General features: G+C 51.1%; 1 protein-coding gene across 1 annotated transcript; it reads right to left on the bottom strand.

Moving 5' to 3' along the window:
- Positions 1-1032: 1032 nt before the first annotated feature.
- Positions 1033-20826, bottom strand: CDR2L (cerebellar degeneration related protein 2 like). Its single transcript, XM_050319311.1, has 5 exons — positions 20344-20826; positions 7775-7887; positions 6331-6479; positions 5304-5468; positions 1033-3795 (listed from the first exon to the last, which is right to left on the bottom strand). Exons 1-5 carry the CDS (start codon positions 20420-20422, stop codon positions 2910-2912), a joined length of 1392 nt encoding a protein of 463 aa, XP_050175268.1. The 5' UTR covers positions 20423-20826; the 3' UTR covers positions 1033-2909.
- Between the last annotated feature and the right edge of the window lie 2102 nt (positions 20827-22928).

Raw genomic sequence — 22928 nt, 5'->3', positions numbered from 1 at the left:
CCTTACTGATCTTATTGCTGTGAGCTGAACAGGGTCACTGATTTTGCCAAATTCTGAAATTAAGAATGATTTCCTTTCCTATCACACTTTTTCTCATCCATTTTGATAACATGCAGCATTTTTCTTTCTGTCATGAACCATGAGGGTGTGCTGTTAAGTAGCTGCTGCTCTCTGTTACCCCAGTTCCTGTAGCAGTGTGATTGCTTAACAGCAATTGGAAAAGTTTAGATCAAAGGTGGCTCAAAAGGCCAGAAATTGATTATTTTTTCCTCCTTTGATCACCGAAAGCCTCACTTAAGACAACAATCAAGTGACTGTGACTCACACAGTCATCAGGACGGGTATATATGGCCACTAATATTTTTGGCTGCAGAAAAAAAAAAAATTGCCCTCAGCACTTTGCAGAACTCGCTGCTGATCCACGGCAGCTGTGCCTTTGTCAAGCCAAGCACTAATATCATGTTACTCACATCAGTCATTTTTGGATTTGTGGTTTGCAAAAAAAAGACCAAAACAAAAATAGGCTTTGAATTGGGAGCTTGGAAATTGTGTGGTTTTGCAGAGACTTCCGAGCTGACAAAAAGAGGGGTTTTATCGCGTGGCAAGTGTTACAGTCGAAGTGCATAAAAATGTGTGTTATATAAATAATGCAGCAGAACAGTTCAGCATATTCTCTTTGCTTCCTGCAAAGGAGCCTGAAGCATTTTCTTGACCCAAATTGTACATGAAAATCAAAGAAATAACTCTTCTGCTGTTCTTAAAAGGTAAAAAGAGCTGTAAGAGCTTTGAGAATGCCTCTTTTTATCTGAGGAGAGAAGAAAGCATTTAAAAATATGTTTGATGTGTTGTACACTTAACTGTGATGCTGATCCACGTGGGGTTGTTTAAAATGGAAAGTGAGGGTGATTCTCTTCCCACACCTCTGCAGCATCAGCTGAGTGCAGGGCAAACACAGGCTGGGCTTAAACCAACACTGCTCCACGTGCTGAGTTAACGGGGGTGGGGGGGTGAATGCTCCCAGAAAGTCAATGATTCTGCTTTTATTGTTGTTTTTATTTAATTTATTTTATTTTAGACAACTGCTTTCCATTATAAATAAATAAGGCATGAAGGTTCTCCATACAGTTACAGAGCTGGTAGCCACAGTCGTGCCCACGGCTCGGGCTGTGTCAGGGGCCGTGGGGCACCTGCAAATGCAGAGCGTGGGAGAGCAGAGTGGTGGGTGGTTTTGAGGAGACCTGCGGAGCAGGGGTGATTTGGGCATCACACTCCCGCCAACTTACCTCTGTGGTACTCAGCTTAACAAAACAGGGGGGTTTTGGGGGGTATTTCTGCATGAATTCCATGGGGATTGGAAGAAAAGTTGCTCCTCGTAACATCAAGGCCCTGGACGTGGGGGATAATTACATCTCAGCAGTCTTCCCCCTCCAAAGCCACATTCTCATTTGTTTATCTCAATGTTGCAGGAGTCCCAGCTGTTGGCCCAAGACTTTGGGATTTAAGCTGGTGAAAATAGAATCCAGATGCAGCTGATAGTTTTCTCCAGGCGGGTACGGGACAGGGAGGTTACACCGAACTGTTTTTGTGGCTCAGTGCTCAGGGTGTCGCCTAAGCTGTAATGAAATGCTGCTTCTCTGCCTAAAACACGTGTCTGACCGTATGAGGTCAACATCTAGTTCGTGAAGACTGGAAACTGGTGATTTCCTGAGACTGCAGTGGCCTTTTGGCTGTGTGTTTGCATGTCTGTGGAAGCAAAAGTGAGGAGATTTCAGTGCTGGAAAGGGAGATGGAACACGAGAGGCCACAGCGTTTGGAGAGTGTCTCAGCCAAGGGAGATCATTTTCAGCAGGAAACTGAAATCTGTCCTCATGGCTGGGGAGATGCTCAGAGCAAAGTGTGGGGTGGTGTGTGATCTGCCAGGGCCAGAGCTCCTGACCAGGGAGGTGCTGTGTCCTCCAGCTTGTGTGTGAGTCCCTGGGAGTCAGCTTTGCAAGCCCATGCAAGCTGTGTTCGAGGAATTGGCTACGATGGGACAATGACAACCTCCTGAAGAGCACGGGCTGGTACCCAGAGCGTGAGGTGGAAGCGTGTCTCTGACACACCAGCTATGGGAAAGCCCTGGTCACTCGAGTTCTTACCAGGCATGGTGCTTCACCTGGGCTGGAATACCAGGGCAGATTTAAAGCGAGGAGGTCCCATATGCTACAAGGTCTGGAGAGTATGGACTGAAACGCTGAGCGACGCCAATGGAGATGGAACAATCAGTTCTATGTTTCTCTTCAAGTTTTTCCAGTTGCAATGAGCTTGCATTGTAAAGAGCTGAAAAACCTGACTGATTAGAGAATGGCTTAAATTGCAAGACCACACTGCCTTTTGGGGGAGGAGAAGGCAGAGACTGAAATCTCTTGGGTTCAAGCGTAGGTTCTCAGCCATAAAACCACAGTGGAGGGCTGGGCTGCCGTGCTGGGGCAGCCCCTAAAGTTCTGATGGCTTTTTGTTTCACTTTGAAATGCTGTGATCCAGCTGTGGCAGGACGCTGGAGGACATCCAGGCTTTTGCTTGCAGATAATCGGGCTGCGGGACAAGCTGGAAAGGGGTGGAGGAGGTGACCGGTTTTCCTTTTTTTCGTGGTTTACCTTGCTCTTGTGATGTCTGGCAGCGGCAGTAACTCATGCAGAGATCCATCATATGATTTCTGAAATCCTCTAACTACAATGTACAAGTGTCCCAACGAGTTGTCCAGAGCCCAAACTTAAAAAAAAAAAAAGTGAGTTGAGTCTCCGGGACGTTTCCTCGCTCTCAGACCTCTCGAACCTTCAAAGCAGAGGGGCCACGTGGCGTTTCCTGGGGCTGAAGAGAGGACGTGGCTGCTGCAATTGCACGTGGGAGAGTTGCGGAGAGCCGGGGGCTCATTTGCTGCTCTTGTTTTTCACCTTGGTGGCGTTGATGTCTGCTTTCGTCTTCTGGATGCGGGAGAAGATCTCCTTGAAGAGAGCCTTGTATTCCGGCTGGCTCTGCTCCAGCCGCTTGTCCACGGCCTCCACGTGCTTGCTGATGGTCTTCTCCATGGTTTTCCGCTCCTCCAGCTCGTGTGCCTCCCCTCGGAAGTCCCTGAAGGAGCTGTCGCGGGAGATGGGCCGGGAGGTCTGGACGCCCGCGTGGCGCACGCTGTCCTTGTGCTGCCGGCACTTGCTCAGGAGCTCCTCGTACTTCTCGAGCAGGGCGTGGTACTGCTCGTCCACCTCCCGCAGGATGGACATGCCCCTCTTGCGCACGTTGTTGGCGTGCAGGGTGTAGTTGCCCTCGTGCCGGCTCACGGCGTCCTTGGTCACGATGGCGTTCAGGGCCGTGTCGCTGCAGCTCTTCCGGACGGGGTGGTTCGGGGACGGTGTCATGGACGTGCCGTGGCTTTTCCCTCCCTCCTCCTCGGAGAGGTCGATGTAATCTGCCTCCGGGGCGTTGTTCAGCGGCTCCAGCAGGGCTTCGGACAAGTTGTCCTCTCTGCTGAGCAAATACTTCTTGACTTGTTTCATCTGCTGCAGCTCCAAGAGCTCTGCCTCCAGCTCCTTGATGCGCAGTTTGCAGTTCTCCATCTCGCACACCCGCTGCTCCAGGTCCGAGTACTCCTGAATAACGGAGGTGTACTCCCGCTCCACCCTCTCCTTCCGCTGCTTCTCCTGGTTGACCTGGGACCTCAGGGAGTTCACCATGGCTTGGAGACGCTCGTTCTCCCTCTCCAGTGGCTTCTGGTTGAACTCTGTGGAAGAGCTGTGGACCTGGAATGCGTCCTCATACCTGAAAGAGAGGAAAGATCCTTGAGAGATTCTGACCAAGTGACGGTTCCATGAGGGACTTGTGTCTTATTGTCACATAAGGAATTTCACTGTTGCCCAGAAAGGACTGAACCTGAGCTCGTGGAGTGAGATGTGTCACCTCCGTGTGCCAGGAGACCACAAGGTGTGGCTGGGGTTCTTCTAAACACAGAGACCAGCCTGTGTCCCAGAGAACCCCCAGGTTTTTGTGACAGCAGTAATAAAAGACAGGAGGGAAATGAGCCCCTAAGTGGTAAGAGACTCACCAGATTAACGGACAAACCACCAGCATTGCTCTGAAGCAAATATGAATGTTCAAGTGCTTCCAGCCCGAGCTGAAAGTGGGTGGCTTTGGGTTTTTCCTGCTGGAGTTCATCAGTTACTCACTTCATCTGCCAACAACCCCAAATCCCAGCCAGCCAAAACCCAGAAGAGCATATGTTGCTGCCCTGTGCACCCCTGTGCCTGGGAGATGCTCCAGAGGGAGTGGGAGAAGATTTTTGCAAGGAAGGCAGAGACTTCTGACAGAGTTTCCCCTTCTTCACAGCCCGGGAAGTGATAACAAGCACTTCCCCCTTCCGTCGTGTTGCTGTTGGGAATTCGGTTTTTTCCTCCTCAAGCGCCCATGGCATCCTGTCTGTTTAGAACAGATTGGAAAAGAGCAGGCTCTGTGGCTTCCCCTGGGAGGCACGGCTGTGGTGGGGGGGTATTGAACAGATTTCAAGGCACTGAAGGGCAGCCTGACCTTCAGAGCCAACTGTGGAGCTGCAAGTGGAACCGAGGTCCCATGGCATGGGGGGGATAGTGGGACTGGGGGGCTGGGGGGTAAAGAACCACAAAAACATTAAGTGGATTTTGCTGGGGGTTAGGTCATGGCCTCATAAACATTCCCATTGCTGCTGCAGTGAAAGTCTTTGGTTCATATCCTCTGGCAGAGGGTGCTTTCAGTAACAAAGTTTATCGATTGCTTATCTATTTAAAGAAGCCTCTGCTGTGGACAAAGCTGAGCAAGAAGTGCCCTCACGAGGTCAGTGAATTAACACAGCGGCCGGGTTTTAAGGAGGATTAGGGCTGCAGTAGTGCTGAAGGTGTTGGTACAGCACCTGGCAGCACTTGGTGTATCTGGGTGTGTGACCGGTGCTCCTGGGGTGTGCTGGAATCACACAACACAAAATGCACCAGCTCAGCTGGTTTCAGAGAGCCAGAGGTGCTGGTGCTGTGCTGGGAGGCAGCTGGGAAGGGAAAATATGCTGTGCTGGTTTGGGAAGGGAAGCATCACCGTGCTGGGATCATGAAGGCTCTGCTTTAGTTGGGTGGGTAGAAGAGAGGGACGTCCTCCCTTCCCCTCCAGCTGCGGGTTTCAGGCTCTGAGGCACAGCCTCGACTCTGTGGGGCTGTATGTGGGTTTCTGTGCACCCCCTGCACCCCCTGTTCGTGGGCAGAGGAGGAGGGGAGAAGATTTGAGGGGTTGCTGAACCCAGGGCTCTGTACCTGGGGCTGGAGCAGAGCTCCTTAAGGCAGGGGAAGGTGTGGATGGTTCGGCGCCGCTCCCTCTTCTCCCGCCGGATGCGGAGCTGCTCCAAGCTCCGCATTTCCTCCACCTGCTTCTGCAGCTCCTCCACTTGGTTCTGCAGCCCCTCGATTGTTTCTGTCAAGCTGCACAGAGAGAAGTCAGAACCTGGGTGAGGAGTCAGGCACTACAGGATCCTGAGTGGTGGGGTTTTTTCCCCATAGAGAAAGCCAGTCTGTGGAAGGTGCTTCCAGTTCCCAGCATATGCCCTGGGAGCACGACAGCTTTTTGTGGCAGTGGTTGGTCTTTCTCTATGTGGTCACTCTTGAAAGGGGGTGATTATAGAAAGGAGGGGGGAATTGTCTCCTCTGTGATTTAAGCGCTATCCTGAGTCTCTCTCCTCTGAAAACAAGCATCTCTTCCCCTTGTTTACCTTGTAGAGGTAGACACAGAGACTGGGCAAAGAGTTAGTTTTGTTCTGGCGGTGAATAATTTGTAAAACTCTCTGCTCTGAAACTCCCTCTCCACACAGCTGTTTGCAAATGATGCTGCCCTGCAAGGATATGGCTTGGGGTGTTGTTTCTAGGGATGACCTTGATCATGGGCTTGTTTTGGGAAAGAAATATTATTGATAAACTGGTGTTTCAGCAGGGACTAGCCAGGGTTTCATTAGATGCTGGATCTGTGCCTAGTGTTTCTGCTGGGGACCTCCCTGATATGATTATGTGCCTCTTCAAGGAAACTCATCTGAGGGAGGGCTCCTGTTCCTCTTTCCTGGCAGCTTCAGACCCTCCTTATCCAGCCCTCATCCCAGGGATGTCTGTGCTGTGGCTGACGCCTGCTAACCAGTATTACTGCAATGCACTTGTGTGGTAAATAGCTCCAAAACTGGACTGATAAGAGAATGGCTCAAATATCAAGGACAGGCTGCGCTTTGGGGCAGGGGAAAGGTGAGGTGAAGGGCTCTCGGGTACAGCATCACTGTGGTGGGAGGAGGGGAGGCTGTACCACTGGATCTTCTGCTGGGAGGTCTTGCTTTCCAGCACGAGTTTCTGGTTAGCCAGCTCCAGGTCCCGTGCTGTCAGGTCCAGCTGCTCGTAGACTTTCGCGTGCTGCTCGTTCATCTGCCGCAACATCTCCAGTTGCTTAGTCAGGTACTGCAAGAAAAAGTGAAGCATAAGCACTCCACAACCAAAATCCAGGTTGTTTCACAGGCAGAAATTCCTACAGCCTTTGCTTCCTCTGATAAATGTGTTTTGTGACTCTGCCTGGGTGAAGCCTCTTCCACAGTTATGATATTCATCCCCCCTGCCCACTGTAAATAGTTTTGTGCCCAAAATAGGATTGAACTTCCCCTGCCCTCTGTGAAGGGCACTAACCTCAATCTCCCTGTATTCAGCTGCTTTTTTATTCCCAGTACCAAAGAAAGTTGATATCCCTGAGACCGAAAGTTGACTGAAATTGGCCAGTTGGTTACTGGATTGTCTGGCAGATCGATTGCAGAAGCTGTGTTTCCGTGGGGATTCTGGCTAAAACTCTGAGTCTGTGAAATGTGAGGAGACCTGTGATTTCTATGTGTTTGCAGACCCTTTTCTGTGAGTTTGCCACTGTAAGATTTTATCCTATGAAGACCAGGAGAGCAGCATCTACCCAGTTGCTCACTCTCAGCTGGGATCAGACCCCAAAGCCTACGGTGGACCTGCTTCTGAAGGGCTGCTGGAGGGGGAATGGCTAAATCCATCCACCAGTTCCCTTGAACATCAGCTGTCAGATCCCAGCAGCATCATGTGCTGCTCTGTGAACTCCCAGCCCTCCTCTGCCCTGTGTCCTTTTAAATCAGGGGGTGTCCAATCTTTTTCAGCTCACAGATCCCTAGTTTTCCAGTGGATGAAAACCCTCCCGGCACAGCAGGTTTAAGCCTCTCAGATGAGTTCTGTGAGCTCTTAGAAATGACCCCAAAGGATGCCTGAAATGGTGGTTTAGATTGCAGCTCTTGGAAAAAGAGCTATTTTATGCCTCTAACAAAGGGGGCTGTGTTGTGGGGTACTGAGGGGCCAGCTGGGAACAAACACCATTCTCAGTGACTGGGATCAAGGGAAAGCTGCAGCAGAGCAAAGAGAAATGAGTGTGAAGGCTGCTGGATGGGCAGGGGAAGACCAAGCGTGACCCAGGGGCAGCCTGGTGCCAAAATCTGGCGCCAAAAACTGGTGAGCACATCTGGGCAGGGGGTGGGGATGTGAGAAGAGGGAAAATGACAGTGGGGGAAAGAGACCCTCTCCAGAGCTGGGATGGGCTAGAACAGACCTCGGTCCATCCCGCTTCAGGCATGTACAGAAGATCCTTTAACTCCCATGCCCTATGGCACATCCCTGTCCTTCTGCTGGCATCTGAGCTGTTGGCATTGGTGGAAGTGCCCCTTCCCTTCGTCCTTAGGTGACAGCAGTGGCCCTACCTCGATCTCCTGCACTTGCTCCTCGTTGGTGGTGTACATCTGCTGCAGGGAGTCCTCCAGCTCCTTGTTGCGCTCCAGCAGCGTCTTCCCCAGCTCTGCGGCCAAGTGCAGGTCTGAAAAGCAGAGGGACAAAGCTGCTGGGGTTCCCACAGCTCCACAGGTGGGTGTGGTGGGATCCCCCCCTCAAAAATGACGCCGGATCAAGCTCAGTGGCACATTTGGCATGGTGCTGGTTTTACTGGCACGCTTTGTCCTGGATGCAGGACTTACGGAACACACAGGATCTGGGATCTTGCTGGGCTGCAGGAGCAAGCAGAGGCCAAACTCTGAGCTCTGCAAATCCTCCATGCAATGAGGATTTGGTGCCTGGCTGGCTGCAAAACCCTCCTGCACACTGTGTAGCCAGGATCAGGCCCCTGGGGCTGGGCTGTGGCAGGTGCTCAGCACCTCCATCCCCTGCCACCAAGATCTGATGGGCTGAAAGGGACTCAGCACCCTCAGCACCCTCAGAATGAGAGCAAAGGTTGGTAAAGCCCTGCGGGGCCCTGGGGATGCTCCATAAATTATATTATTATCTCTAACGAGGGGAGCGCCTTGCCTTCCCTGTCAGCCTCCATCCATCACCCACTAATGGACTGACAGGAGTAATAAAACCACGCGTGGCCCGAGGGGGCTGGAGGCACCTCCCAGATGTGCCACCCCTGCGGCTCTTCCCTTGGGGCAGCTCCAGGGGAAGGACAAACCCCTTTTGTGTTCACTCTCTGACACCTCTAAATGCCTTTAGGAAGTTACTGAAATAGTTGGACTTCAGGAGAAGTGCAGGGAAAAGTAGATGTTGGCAGTGCAGTTGGCTTAAAATGCTGGTTTTGCTGCTGGTGGGCAAAGAAAATGCCCCTGTGAGTCTTGTGCTGACCAAAACTTGACCACACAGGTGATGCTGTTTGTGGGACTGGGATGGCACAGCTGTCTCTGGGAACAGCCCTTTGCTGTTACAGGAATTGCTTGTCCTTTTAAAGCCTGACCTATGCTCACATGGGTTTCACTTTTCCTGTTGCTTTTAGAGGTGAACTAACAGCTCCTACAATAGCAGACTGAAAATCTGACCTTAAACCTTCAAAAAGGTAAGGAAACAGGTCCTGTTGTGTGTTATTGCTCTATCTCCAGTGTGGTGATCATGCAGTCATAGGTAATTAAGGAGTGACAATCCTGCAGTGTGTGAGGGGACTGGGGTCTCCTGCCCTGGTGTTTTCTCACCCTGTCATAATGCTCCTCTCTGGTCTGCAGCTAATGAGGTGTTTTGCAAAGGCTCTGCCTGGGCTGAGAGCAGCTAAAATTTCTGCCAGTGGCTAATTTGGCCATGCAGCTGGTTGGGAAAGAGGGACAGTTGGCCACTAAGACAAGAAGAAGGGGAACCAGGTTGCCAAAGGTGTATTCTGAGCCTGGGAGATGCCCTGATCCCTCACACGTCACAAGGTGAGGCTCACAGTGACCTCGGACATGAGTGCTGCAGTGCTGTCAGTGCCTGGGATGGGGCTTTCCCGATGGATAACATGTACTGTGGGATGTGCTGATGTGTTATTAGTTTGGGTGATGGCTGTGTTTCTTTCTGCTGGCTTCCCCAGATGTTTTCCTGCCAACAGCTGCTCGGTGTGTCCTCGAATCTCCCCTTTACCATGGGAATGTTCTCTCCAGCTGTGCCCTGCATTGCAAGCTGTTATCATTAAAGAGGCTGTGACCTTTTTAATTATAATCCTCGTCATTGCACAGTGACCCAGTCTGAGGGCTGCAATCCCAGCTATCCGTGCAATCAAGTTACTTGGCACGTTTCCCCACGGACAGACCTCCTTCCACCTATTTGTTTTTTTCCAAGCACCAAATTTCCCCAGTTTTTAGAGTGCCCTTGGGAGACTGAGTGTTTGCTGCACCAGCTGGGGCTGGGGGAACAGCCAGAGCCAGCAGAGATGGAGGATAATTTGTGCCCTTAAGCTGCTTGGGGCTTTATTTATTGTCACCACCACCACCTTGCCAGAGCTGGTGTTGTTGCTGGAGACCAGCACCTTGGAAATCACATCCCTGACAGGCAGCAGGGTCCTGAAGCAGAGGTGTGTAGTGAGAGGGCTCCCTGCTGTGCTCCAGGTAATGAGTCAAGTGTGTCCCCGTCCCTGCGGATTACACCAGTGCTCTCCCACCATATGGCATCCAATTTAATCAGCTGGGGTTGAGTTAAGTGGATTAGGCAGTGCAAGATCCTGCATTGTAATTTAAAGGGCTCTGTCAGCAATAATTTAATGGGGGAAATGGGCAGCGTTTGGGGATGAGTGGGAGAGAGGAAAGAACGGGGCTGAGCTCCGAGAAGGAAATTGATTCTTCATTTCCATTTTGAGCATAAGGGCCTGGGAGACTCCAGGATTGAAGGACATGGGGGAATTGGTTCTTTTAATGTCTTTTAACTGCCTCAGCCATTGTCACACATGTACTTCCTCACTCTCTGCCCAGCAGCCACTTAAAGCATCCTTGGTAATCCTGTCTCATCCACCCCCTTGAGCCCAAGTTCTCTTCCCCACCTGTTGGTTTCCCCTCGGCTGTGGGACTGTGGGGAGGGAGGGGGTGCTGTGTGGAAGTGCTTTAATGTCATCTTTAGACCAGATCCCTCTTGATCTTTGTACTAATTGTGTCTCTGCATGGGCTGGGGGAGCACCCAGCTCCTCTCCTTGGAGGCCTCAGAAACCTGAGGCTGAATGTGAAATTTCCCTAAGTTGTCTGGGGGGGAATAAAAGGGACTGTTTAGGAATTCAGGGATTCTTTCTACATAGTACTCTGGTTTTCCCACAGTTTTTTTGTATTCCTCTTTGCTTCTCCAGTGTCAGATCAGCCAGCCAGTGCTGAACGACTTGCCCTAATTTAGCAGATACGCTGATGCCTCCCTTCCCCCTCCCCTAGGGATGCAGGAGGAGAAATAAAGTGGTGGGGAGTGGCTGTGCTGTGTGTCCGCTCCATGTGCCCCATCCCTCCACATCCTGCCTGTGCCGAAAGCTCCACTGTGAAATGGCCATCCCACAACTAAAAAATGGGGGCCTTGACACTGCCAAATCCTGTCTGGGAGAGGGCTGCAGATGCAAACCATCCTGGGCAGCACCAGCTTGGTGCCCTCTGGCTCTCAGTACTGCGAGCGCTGACGTGACCGTTCTAATTAACACCCGCCAAGGAGACACCCCGTGTCCCCAAACAAAGGGCTGCGCCTGCGGAGCGTTGGGAGGGAGGGATGGAGGCTGCATTTTCCTGCAAGCTTCGTTGGGAAAGGCTCCTGAGCAGGGAGGGAGAGGAAGAGAAGAGAGACCATATGGTGGGAAGGGAGCAGGAGTTGAATCCAAGCAGGTATAGGGAGCGTGGCTGGGCAGTACATCAGGGAGGCACCGTCCTGGAGCTGCAGAGATCAGCAGCAGCCCAGCAATAATTCTGCTACTTCCGTGTCACTGAGAAGACTTAAAAAAAAAAAAATCCTAATCCAAAAGCTGTAGTAGCAGGTTGTCTTTGATGGAAAGAGGCTGAGGGACAAACTGTCAGGGATTCCCCCATGTATTCCCCCAAGGCACATCCTGTGGCAGTGCTGGTGCAGGCAGATGTTCCCTGCATGGGGCTGTGGCGAAGCTGGGAGCTTCCCCAGCCTTGCAATGAGGCTCAAAGAGGATTTGGAGTTGTTTCTGCCTTCCCAGTGCTGGCCCGCATCTGTTAGGACACAGCACTCTGCCACACTCCGCTCTCTGAAGGGTTTTTTTGCCCCTCAACACCTCCTGGTTGTGACTTTGGGGGAGCATAAAGCTGGTGCCGGGCAGGGCGGGGGGTTTCGGCTGCTGTCGGCACGGTGATGATCCGGGAGCTGTTCAGATGCTCCTCGTAAATACGGCTTTCAGGAGGAAGCCACCATCTGGTGCAGCTGCTTTGGGCTTTCCCCCCCTTCATCCCTCTTGCACTGAGGGATTCGTGTGTTTAGGCTGCGACAGAACACGCCCACTGCTCCGAGGGACAGGGACCCTGCGCTTGGCTCCTCACCTCTAATAAACCAGCCCTGTGCCCGGCCGGCAGCTCACAGGGGGAACAGAAGTCCTTTGGTTTATGGTACTGACAAATGGGGGTTTTTCTGGCACGTGGATTTGCAGGTCCCTTTCAGCTGAGCGTCCATAAAGGAATTACTTGGGATCCCTTCCTAAATGTGGGGCTGTGGAAAGGGCTGCTCCTCTCCCATGCTGCTCATGGTGAATTGACCTGCTAAAGAGCGGGGAGGAGGGCAAGAAGAGCTCTGGTGTGCAGGTCTCTGGAGGAAGTTCAGGGTGCTTGTTAGCTGATGGATGGGGTAGGTTGAGAGTTAGGAACTGATGTTTAATGCTGTTGACGTTTAATTTAATTGCATTTGCTGTCTGCTCCATTACACACGGGTACTTAGAGTCAAGGGTAGGTGCAATTATTCCTTTCAAAATCTAAATAAATGATACTGTGCCGGTTTACCCCAGGGTAGGGTGCACTTGCTACTCATTTATTTTCCTTCTTAGTTGCAAGGGATTGTGCTGTCTTGGTATATTACAATGAAGGTCAGCTTTTTTATATCACTTACTGCAGCTGATGGGGGCCATCCATGTACTTTGCCCTTATAAACCATTGCAATGGAACATGCTAGGGTGCAGGGAAGCCAGTGCCACCTGACAGCATCTTGCAAACAACCTGGAAAAGCCTTTTCAACACGCCCATTCCACAGATAACAGTGTTTCACAAGGCCAGGCAAAGCTTTCAGTAACCAGTGTTACTGCTGAGGTGTGGGTTCTCCATCCCTTGTACACTGGTGTAACTCAGGCACTGTTGCTCAGTTCAGCTTTGCACCATGTATTGTGTGTGTTTCTTGTGAGGATCTGCTATTTTGGTATAAGGGGACGTACCAGGGTTGGCTTTGCAGAGCAGCCCAATGCAGCAGGGGGTAAAAATACCTCTGTTAGGGCTGGGTGAGAGCAATGGGGGTGTGTGAGCCCCTGGCAGCACAGCCACCTCCACCCTCTTCCTCTCCTCCTCCCAAACTGTGGCTCTCACTGGGCTGAGCTGACGTTGGTCACACTGGCATTTGTTACTCTAATGAGATTTGCTGGATTTCCTGCCTTGTTTTTTCTTCCTTTTCTTTCTCTTGTGTAATCTTTTACGTACTCCTGGGCTGCCTTTGGCTTTGGAAGCGTTCCTGGTGGGGGGAAGCTCAGGTGGTGGCAGAGAGGTGGTTGGCAGGGGTCAAGGCAAGCACACTGCACTGAGAACAGCTCCCTCCACATTCTCTCGAGTCCCCTGAGCAAAAGTGGCACCACCAAGCAGTGGAAATCTCTGACAAGGGGCTCAGGGATGCACTGTCTGTACTGTGCTGTGCTGCAGAGAAGCCCTCCAGCTATCTCAACCCCTGCTGCTCCCCTCCTTTCCTCCTGTATTTTTCAGTCCTATTCAGTATTTCCTTTACCAGCTTTTCTTTTTTATTTTCTAAGATGCTTATCAGGCTTTTTTAGATTTAATTGATTTAATTGATTTTTTTTTTGCCTTTTCTTTCTGCCCTCTTATCATTCTTGCACCTCACAGGCTCCCCTATATATTAATGCTTGAGACCTCGGGGTGGTCACCTCTGCTTATAAGCTGTTTGTTTCTGCATAAACACATAAACAGCAGTCCCATCCCTGTGCCCACAGCCCTCACTGTGCCTTTTGCCAAGTTGTTAGAGCATGAGAACATAGAGGATGTTATTAGACCATGGTTGAGGCCCCATCTGCGTCTTTCCCTGCTGTTCTCTTATCTAAACAGCCTTGGTGCCTTGTAGGCTAAAACGGTTTCAAAGAGCTTGGTGACTGGTGGCTCTGAGGCTCTGCTAGTGCACCTGGATCAGAAAATGTCCTAAATAAATACATACAAATGGGGTTGTGGAGGAGAAGCAGTGATGAAAAAGGAGGGAGAAAGGCAGCCAGTGCTTTCCTGCGTGCGCTCCTCCCCCGGGCAGCAAAGCTCCAACTAATTAATTATGTTGGGACGCAGAAAGCCGTGAATAGAGGCTTTTACTCTTTTAAAGCTAAAGACACAGACATGTGGATTGCTGCCATGTGGCAAACTCCTCTGCCCTGTGTGTTCTGGGGGCAGGAGGTTGTAGCTGACCCAGGATGGACAAGGAGAGTGAGCACCAGGGAGACACTTTGTGTTGTCTGCTGCAGCAGCACAGTGCTGTGCCTGTGCAGAGCCCTGAGCAAAGGCGACCTGCAAAGGACAGGTCAGTGTGCTCACGTGGCAGGGCCGGTGCCCACAGCCATGGGCTGCCACGACCCTGTCACATCTCCAGCCCTGCTCCTGCTCACACAACATATTCCCCCTGCTCTGAGCCACTCCCAGCCAGCTTGGTGTCCTCTCGGTGTCCTCTTGCTGGGGGCAGGCAGGTGGAACAACAGATTCCGAGTGATTAGGACACTCAGGGAGCCACCAAGTTCCAGCACAACTGTCACTTCCAGCTGCAGCAGCCCCCAAGACCACGGCCAGCATTGTGGCTGCTGATTCCTCCTGTCTGCTACTTCTGATGTGCCAGAGGCATGTAGGTACAGAGAAGATCTTTCTTCCACAGCCGTGGTTACAGCTAAATACAGAGAACAGCCTGACCCTCTGCAGCAGCACCAAAATCCTGCCCGCCTCTTCTCTAGCAGCCCCTCTTCTCGGCTCTGAAGAAAAGTATATCACCTTGCAGGCTGCTGCCCCACTACTGCCCCATTCCCACCCGCTGCTGGGAAGCCTCAGAAGCCCTGTTCGTCCACCTACTCAGCTCACAGTCCAGCTACCTTGTGCCTGGCTATTGGCATGAGTTGGAGATTCTGCCCAGGTGGGAAGAGCTCCTGACCTCAGGGGAGTAGTAGGTGCTGTTTGTGGAGCTATGCAGGAACAGCACAGGGCTGTTGCCTTCCAGTCTGAGTTTGCAAGGAAAGGGAGTGAGGAAATATTTGATGTACTCCCAAAATGGTGTTGTTTCTGTCCATCATTATCCCTGAGCAGGATGCAGGGCAATGCCTCTCTCAGGGACACCAAAGCCAGTGTTCCTGAAACAGCTCTGCTGCAAAGACCAATGCTCATGGGATGTGCTGCTCCTTGCTCTGCCTCCTCCTGCAGACACCAGTGCTCACCCATCACCTCCCAGTCCAGGTGCCTTCCCAGGACCCAACACTTGCTTGTGGACCAAGAAAACTTGGAGGATGGCATGTCCTTCAACTACTGTTGCTGCAGCTGCACAATTGGAAGAGGCCAGCATGGATCTGGATATTACACATTCAAAGGACTGAATTCTTAGGGAGGAGACAAGTGAACTAAGCAGGGCCAGGGCAGCTACACTGCACATTGGATAGAGTGACTTCCCAGGAGGCTGCAGAGGAAGAGGCTGTTTAAACCATTAAAATAACTGTCACTTTTTGGAGAGGAGAGTTACTAATGTTTGTTAAATACACATGGAAAAATCCCAAAAAACAAAGTGTAACATAAAATCCCTTTAAAATTCCCAGCTGTGCAAAGAGCAGCTGTTGTGTAACATCTGGTCTCATTCCTCTGGGGTATTTTGTCTTGGGGATATTTTCCAAAATTCTTGGCCCACAAATGTGTTTTTGGGCAGGTTAAGCAGGAGCTTTGGGAGCCCTGATGGTGTGCTCGGTGTGAGCACACAGGTCTGTTGGAGCCAGAGGAGTTGGGAATTTAGCACTGTGCTGCTCCGGGAAAGGCCTTTTGGAAGAGGAGATGGAGTGTTTGGGAGCGAGCGAGCCATGGGTTATCCTGAGTGCTGGCACTGCTTTCAGCAGGAGCAGGAATGGACCTGGTGCTGTCACAGTTCCTGACTGTCACACTGAGTCAGTGCACCCGCCCTGTCACCAGCCAGCGCTGGCTGGTACAGGAGAAAAGAAAGAGGATTGGAAAATGCCTCTGTGTGCAGGGTGTTAGGGGCTGGTGCCTTGGCTCCCAGTCCCTCGGGATCAGGGCTACCAGGGGAAAATGTCCTTCAGGACTCCGACCATAAATCCTTTGTGCATGGCCTTGCCAAGGAGAAATGCCACTGTTAGCTGATTGTTTCAGGATGGGAGATATGGAAAACTCTGATTGATTTTTGTGGGGTTTTCTTTTTTTCTTTTCCCCTTTCCAGCAGTTCCTCTGATTCTGCTCCTTCCCACAGCTGGAACTATGTGCCTGGGGCTCAGCAGATGTAGAAAGGAGCTTCTGTAAGAGACCAGGAGGGAGATCCTGGAAGCTGCTGTGTGGGCTTTTTATTTATGCCCCTTTTTCTTGCTGCCTTTATATAACAGGGGAATTTTTACACCAGGAAAATACATCTCTCTATATGTATATTTTAATTTTTACCCCTCCCCAGATTTGGAGGCTCTCATCCCTTCCTCAGACTAACCTGTCATCCTATTTCGTTGTCTCCTGTGACTTTCCTAGTCCCTCTTGTCATTCCCAAGCAGCTCAGCAATTAGTCACTGAAAACTTTCCACTTCCATAAGCTACCTGCTGTACTGCACTGCTAAATAAGTAAGTGGCTCAGCTACTGCAGGCAAAGCTCTGACCTTCTGGCTTGCCTCTGGGGAGGGAGGGTGGTGAGTTAACTGCTGTGCTCCTGGAGGACAGGAAAGCTGTGTGCCTTGTATCTGGACTGGGATAGCTGCATCAGGAGCGGCAGAATTTGGGATACCACCTGCTCCCCAGTGCAGTGAATCCTTTGGGAATGCTGGCCGTGGATTGCAGTGCCATGGACCACCCCACGTGGGCTGGGTGGTGCAGGAAACAGGCAGGTCTGGGTGTCAGTGGGTGCCAGCACTGATCCCCTGGGCTCACCCCAACGTCAGGACTGGTGACCCTGTGTCTTTACACGGATGAGTTGGGAGTGGTGCAAGCTCAGCACCTTGTGTCATTTTCCTTCTTAGCAATCAGATGCTTGGCAGGAGGAGGAGGAATTAAAATAAGATCCTTAAATCTGGAGACCTTTAGAGGTTACAGCTGTAAAGTCCTGAGCCTGCATTGCAGATGGTTTGGCCCAAAAGTTTCTGTGACTGCCCAGGAGGAGAGGACAATCCATCCCGCAGGGGCAATGAGGTGATGTGCTGGTTCTTGCACTGCCTCTGGTCCTGCTGCCCAACTCAGAGACTCAGAGCAGCAGGAGGCCTTTTATTGACACGGGAGAAATCACCCCACACTTATAAAATATGCTGAGTTGGAAGAGACGCATCAGGATCATGGAGTCCAACTGCGTGGCCCTGTGCAGGACACCCTAAGAACCCCACTATGTGCCTTAGGCTATGGGTAGGTCCAGAGACCGTAAGAGTGGCTTTTAAAGGCCCCCTCTTGAGCTGCACTCTGCTCTTTGGCTGAGATGCCAGCAAGGGGACAGGGAGGCTGGGAAGATCAGGGAATGCAGGGGGTGACTGCAAGGAGAACTCATCTTGGGAGTTTGCTGCGGGGGAGTTGAAGGCTGGAAGTGGCTGGCAGAGCTGCTGAGTCTGTTTGGATCCAGATGCAATTGAGTTGGCACACGGCCCTCCTGAAGACAAATGCTCCTGATGAACAGAAAAGGTGTCCCCACTTATCTGCAGCTCAGACTCTCTAATTTTAGCTCATTCATTCTCTTGGGGTCTGGCTGCACATCCACCCTGTGCATAGGATATGATGCAACTGTACCCACATCATCAGTTCTCAACAGCTGGAGAAAGGTTTACCAGCACTGTATCCTGGTTTTAATGCTTAGAGGCACAGACCTCCCAGCCCATGGAAGGTGAGGCTGTAGCTGAACTAAAGCAGCACTGATGTCTATTCATGCTTATAAAACCTAGCAATAAGCTAAGTCATGCTACCAAGCAGTCAAGGCTCCATTTTCACCACTTTCCCCAAATCAGAAAGCCTTCCCAGAGGGAACACCATAAGAAAGAAACAACTCAGAGGACACCACTACTGTTCCCATGTCACTGCTGAGTATCCTGACTGTGCTTTGAGTCTCTGCTTCTGTGCTAAGGCATCTTGAGCCACACAGGGTTACAGCGTGCAGGGAACAGGTAAAGGAATCTGAAAGGCACCAGCTTCATTTGAATGAGGTTGGAAGGGCCTTGATGCTGGGGACCAGATCTTGCTATGTCCAAGGCATGTGGTAGATGCAGCCAGTTGCTGTGGACATTTTAGGGGGGGAAGAAAAGAATGACTGGGATTTATTTTCTTTGAAAAATTAGTTACTTTGTCAAGGTGAAGCTCTATGGAGGATGAGGAGGAAAGTAACAGGTGCTCTGTGTGGAGCTGGAGGCATGATTTCTGCTGTGGTGCTAAAATGGTTAATTAACATAATCATCACAGAGCTCCCAGTTAAGCCATCTGTTGCTTAGCAAACAGTTTTGGATGTAAATGTAATAAATATTTGATGATGCTGTGAAATGACGATAAAGGCCCAGGAACCAACTGGTTGACAGAAGAACCTCCTCTGCTCCCCTAGCTTGGGTTGTTTCTTGTTTTCTCCCACCCCTCGCTGCTAAGGAACAGTATTTAAGCCTCTGCTTTTGTCCTCCGCCCTCCTGGCGCTGCTGCCAGCGTGGGTTTCTGTGCGACCCTGGGCTCTTGGCATGCCAATCCTCTTAGCAATGCTGGCCTACAGCTGCCTCATAATCACGCCACGCTGGATGTCTTGTACTCTACTCCCACCCCCCATTTCCAAACCAACAGTTCCACGGCTGTGCTGTCACCAAAGACCTCTGGGTACTGCCACGGCTGTAAGGCAGAGGCACAGTGTATGTGGACGAGGTCTAGCACTGTCCTTCATGATGCTTTGTGCATCATGCAAATTAATTATGGTTGTAATTGCCCCGTAGGACCTTTCCAGTTGGCTGAGTGCAGTTAAAGCCATCCCCCATCTCTCCTTCTGAGTTTGTGCAAGCCTGTGTAGCCCCCATTCACACAGGAGGCTGCAAGCCCACAGCTGGGCTTTGTTTTGCGTCTGTGTTTTCCTCCAGTCCTGTGTGTGCACAAAGGTGGAGCCCATCCCCAGATCCATCCATCCATCCATCGTCTGGAGACAGTCATTCCACATTTAGGCTGCTGGGACAGAGCTGGGAACCTGGCTCTGCAGTGGGAAGGTGGTTTTATTGTTGTGAGCCAGTTGTACGGTGCCAGTGCTGACTCATGAACCTGACACCAGGGACAGCGTTGGGCTAAAAATCAATCGGTCCCACGTTGTTCAACACTCCCTATATTCATCCGTAGTTCTGCTGTTCCTCAGCCTGCGTCCCGCCCCTGGACCAGTGCCCAGGCCCCTTGTGAGCCATGGGAAGACGTCACCCAGAAATGTGAATTTCTGAGCAGTCAAAGGCTGCACTGTTTACCCAGCTGATAGTTCCATCTCTGTGCTTTGCCTGGCTTTAATTTGAGCGTTGTGTTTCAAAGGACAGGGCTCAGCATCCTGCTATTCATACTTCCTGTTAATTGAGAAATTGGGGTTAAAACCCAGCTGTGACAACCCCTGGAGGGCTGGTTATCATTCCTTGCTGGGCCCTTGCCCTGCAGCTGAAGTTGTGTAAACTTTAAATCATGACATAATGTACTGGAGCGACGCTGGGCCGAGACACTGCAGCTGGATCGCACATCCCTGCTGACAGTGAGCTGGGAAAAGCAAATATAAAACTGTACCTGTAGTGCAACATGCCAGAGGGGCACTGTGTTTTGGTAGGAATGATTTTTCCCTATGCTTTGAGAAATCAGTTCAGTTCGTTCCTGGGCCACTGGCCTGAAATGGGACTTCTTGCAGTTATTTACTTACTGAGTGTTGACTCAAAATATTAAGATAAGCAAAATTATTTTTAAAAAAGCGCCCTGAATACCAACAGGCACAAACTGTCCAGCCTGAGGATAAACGTTCCGTAGAACTAGTGCAGACGTAGATACAGTGACTTCAAAGCAAACTACACAAGTGAACATTTATCTTCTAACAAGGCTATTTTTGCTGTTTGAAACTTGGCCTTGATTTTTTTCCTCTCCTTTCTAATTTCTCCTGGTTTTATGGCTGATTGGAAAAACCTTCAGAAGTAATTAGGTGACTAAGAAGCTGAAGATCCCTTTGGATTTGGGCTTGGATAGCAGAAGCTTTTGAAAGACACTTAAAGCATCCTCAGAAATACATTATTTCCAATATATTAATTTCTAACTAGCGTGCCTGGTAACTCTATCTTGGACTGCTCTGAGATGAAATCGATGCCATAACTACCCATGTTTGATTCCACCTGCAGCAAGTTTTTTGGGGGAACCAGCTTCCTCGTGGATGCAAACCACCAAAATTTTGACTGACCTGCTGCTCCCTGCCTCTAGCTGTCGGGTTTAAACTTTCCTCGGCCAGGACAGTGGTTTGGAGCAGCAGAGCCGAGATTTACCACTGCAGGACGAGGCGCTGGCTTTGCCAACCAAATAGGAGTCAAGACAGAAGGTATCCCACCCTCCCGTCCCTGGGGTTTGTCCGCTTCCCTGCCCGCGCATCCCTTGGCTCGCCATCCCTTGCGGTGTGCCCCCATCCTTACCCTGCTCCAGGTCCTGCTGGTCATACCAGGGCTCCTCTTCCTCGCTCTGAAACTCCTCCATCCTGTCGGCGCTCAGCATTTAGCACCAGCGGCCCGGAGAGACGCGCAGCATCCGCCGAAGGGGCTCCCGCCGCCGCCGAACAGCGGAGCGGGAGGGATGCGGGGATGCAGGCAGGGATGCAGGGAAGGATGCGGGCGGGGATGCGGCCTCGGTGCCCCGGCCGGGCCGGGAAGAGGGGATGGCACGACGTGGCAGCCGGTGCCTGGTCGCTGCCCCGGCTCTGCGTGCCCTGGGGGGCGGCTTCCTCCTGCCTCCAGGGCCGGGGGGGGCTCCGGAGCGGGGGATGCAGCGGGGACGTGGCGGCCGGGGCGGGGGGGCACGGCTTGCACAGGGCTGGGGGATGCACAAAGGAAGGAAGAGGGCCCGGCTCAGCCAGGCAGATCCTCGCTCCGCAGCTCGGTGGGGACCTCTAGCATGGAAATGCTGCAAGGAAAACCGGCGAGAGGGAAGGGGGAGGCGAGCGAGGCCGGCCTCCTTCTCCTCCTCCTCCTCCGCCTCCTCCTCCTCTCCGCCCAGCCCTGCCGCGCACGGCGGGGCCGCGGGGAGCTGAGGTGGGATGGCCCGGGCTCCGAGGAAGGGGAGATGCCCCGCAGCCCCCTGCTCTGACCCTCCGGCTGGGAGGTCAGCCAGGAGCAGGGCATGCGGTTGGGACACCCCACACAAACAGCCCCACGGCATCACCTCAGCGTGGTGTCTTCCTCCAACTCTGTGTTGTTTTGCACTCTGGTGGGAAATCAGAGCTCCCGATGCAGGTTCCTCTCTTATTTTTGAGGACAAATTCTCGCGTCTTTCTGAAGGGTGGAATGAGTTTAAAACTGAGGGACACGAGGATTTGTAGAGTTCTGAGGGGTAAATGTGTCTGTTACATACAAGTAAGTTCAGGAAAAAAATGGGATTTTGGTACTTGCTTTTAAATTTAAGGGAATGACTGTTAAGAGACGATGGTTTTTCTCCTAGCTGCTAGTGTGGAGTTTGGTCCAAGGAGATTTATTTGTCCTAGTGAGCCCTGGAATCCATCAGAGACTCTAAGATCCAAATGAACTAATGTGACAGTGGGTTTAGATGACAATTTTTTAAATTTTTTTTTATTTTTACCTACTGTGTGATGGAACTCCCTGGATTTATATTTGATTGCATTACCTTGCAGTGGTGCCCACAGAAAAGGCAATATAAGATGTTTACGCAAGAGCAGCAGACTGTGCATCCAGAAAAGATGGAATCTGTGTCAGAAAACTCCATCCAATCCAGCAGTGACAGGCAGCTGGGAGTCCCTGGATGATTAAAGCCAGGGCTAGTACTCAGCTCTAGTGTGTAGCAGCAGAGGAGAGATTAAGCAGGGAGTAAGAGGGAAACTGTAGGCTATTCCTCTCCCCTGCTTTCCTCATAGACCTCTCCATCACATATACACATTCCCCAAATTCAGTGGCTGCCTGGAAAGTCATCTGCCTTAATGCAAGTTGCAGGCCAGAATCAAGGAGTCTCTTTAACTTGGCATTTATAACTCAGCAAAGATAAGCACTTCTGGTGTGTCTGGAAGAAAGCCATCTCTGCAGTCCTAAATCTTTTTCTAAGCAATTTTAATACAGAAATGGAAAAATCTTAATTTTCTCTTGCCTGTTGAAGAGGCATTTGGACAATACCCTTAATAACATGCTTTAATTTTTGGTCAGCCCTGAAGTGGTGAGGCAGCTGGACTGGATGATCACTGTAGGTCTCCTCTAACTGAGTTCTTCTATTAATTGTGAAAAATAATTGACTGTGAAAAGTATTCTTTTCCTAACAATAAATTATTATCATTTGCCTGTGTAGTGTAGTCATATTGAGTGAGTGCTTGGATGCAAAGCCCCAGGCTGTTTGGTAGCAAAAGCCAGATTACATGATTTTGTGAAAATATTTTTTCCTGTAGGTTTTACACGAATGTTTCTGATCTGACCTGTCACTTGATAGAGTCAAACTTCAGTGACTCCTGTGCAGGTTATATGCCAACAAACGAGAATTCCCACAGTCTGCCCCAGCTGGAGAGTCAGCACATTGCTTTTTTTTTTGCAGAATGGTTTGAATTACCTCATTTCCTCTGAAGAAAGGAGGTTTGCAGAGCTGAGCATGTGGAATGTAATTCAGGGACACCAGAAAGACCTGCTTGCAGTTCACAGAGCTGCTCAGAGCAGAAAACGGTGACGATGGCTTCAAAGGCAACGCTGAATGGCCTCAAACAGCTGCTTTGAGGTGTTCAGTGAGTGCCAAATCCTGAACTCCCGGTGCCCAGGGTTATAAAACATTCTCCTCTCGTGGGTGGGTGGAATTTCATTAGGGTTAATGGGCCACCACAGGCAGTGAGCTGCTAATAAGGTGTTCGATAGGGTATTTGTTACAAGCCTGGTTCCTTTCACCCCAGGACTAGGGCGAGGCCAGAGCCAGCGTTCTCCGGGCATCCCGCTGCCCCTCTGGACCACCTGGGCTTGGGGCCAGGCTGTGGCAGTGGCCGGGCTCTCCGGGGGTGGCTCAGCGGGGCTGTCATGGGGCT

This window comes from Myiozetetes cayanensis, unplaced genomic scaffold, assembly GCF_022539395.1.
Source record: "Myiozetetes cayanensis isolate MyiCay16 unplaced genomic scaffold, myiCay2020 scf22, whole genome shotgun sequence".
NCBI lineage: Eukaryota > Metazoa > Chordata > Aves > Passeriformes > Tyrannidae > Myiozetetes > Myiozetetes cayanensis.
The sequence above is the reverse complement of the archived record's forward strand: the minus strand, read 5'-3'. Positions and strand labels throughout refer to the sequence as shown.

Excerpts from the sequence above, each read along its gene's own strand:
- CDR2L (XM_050319311.1), bottom strand. The coding sequence starts at position 20,422 with ATGCTGAGCGCCGACAGGATGGAGGAGTTTCAGAGCGAGGAAGAGGAG. Across the intron at positions 5,469-6,330 it reads TCCCAGCAGAAGATCCAGTG|CTTGACAGAAACAATCGAGG; the intron begins GTACAGCCTCCC and ends CTCTCTGTGCAG. Across the intron at positions 3,796-5,303 it reads GAGCTCTGCTCCAGCCCCAG|GTATGAGGACGCATTCCAGG; the intron begins GTACAGAGCCCT and ends CCTCTCTTTCAG.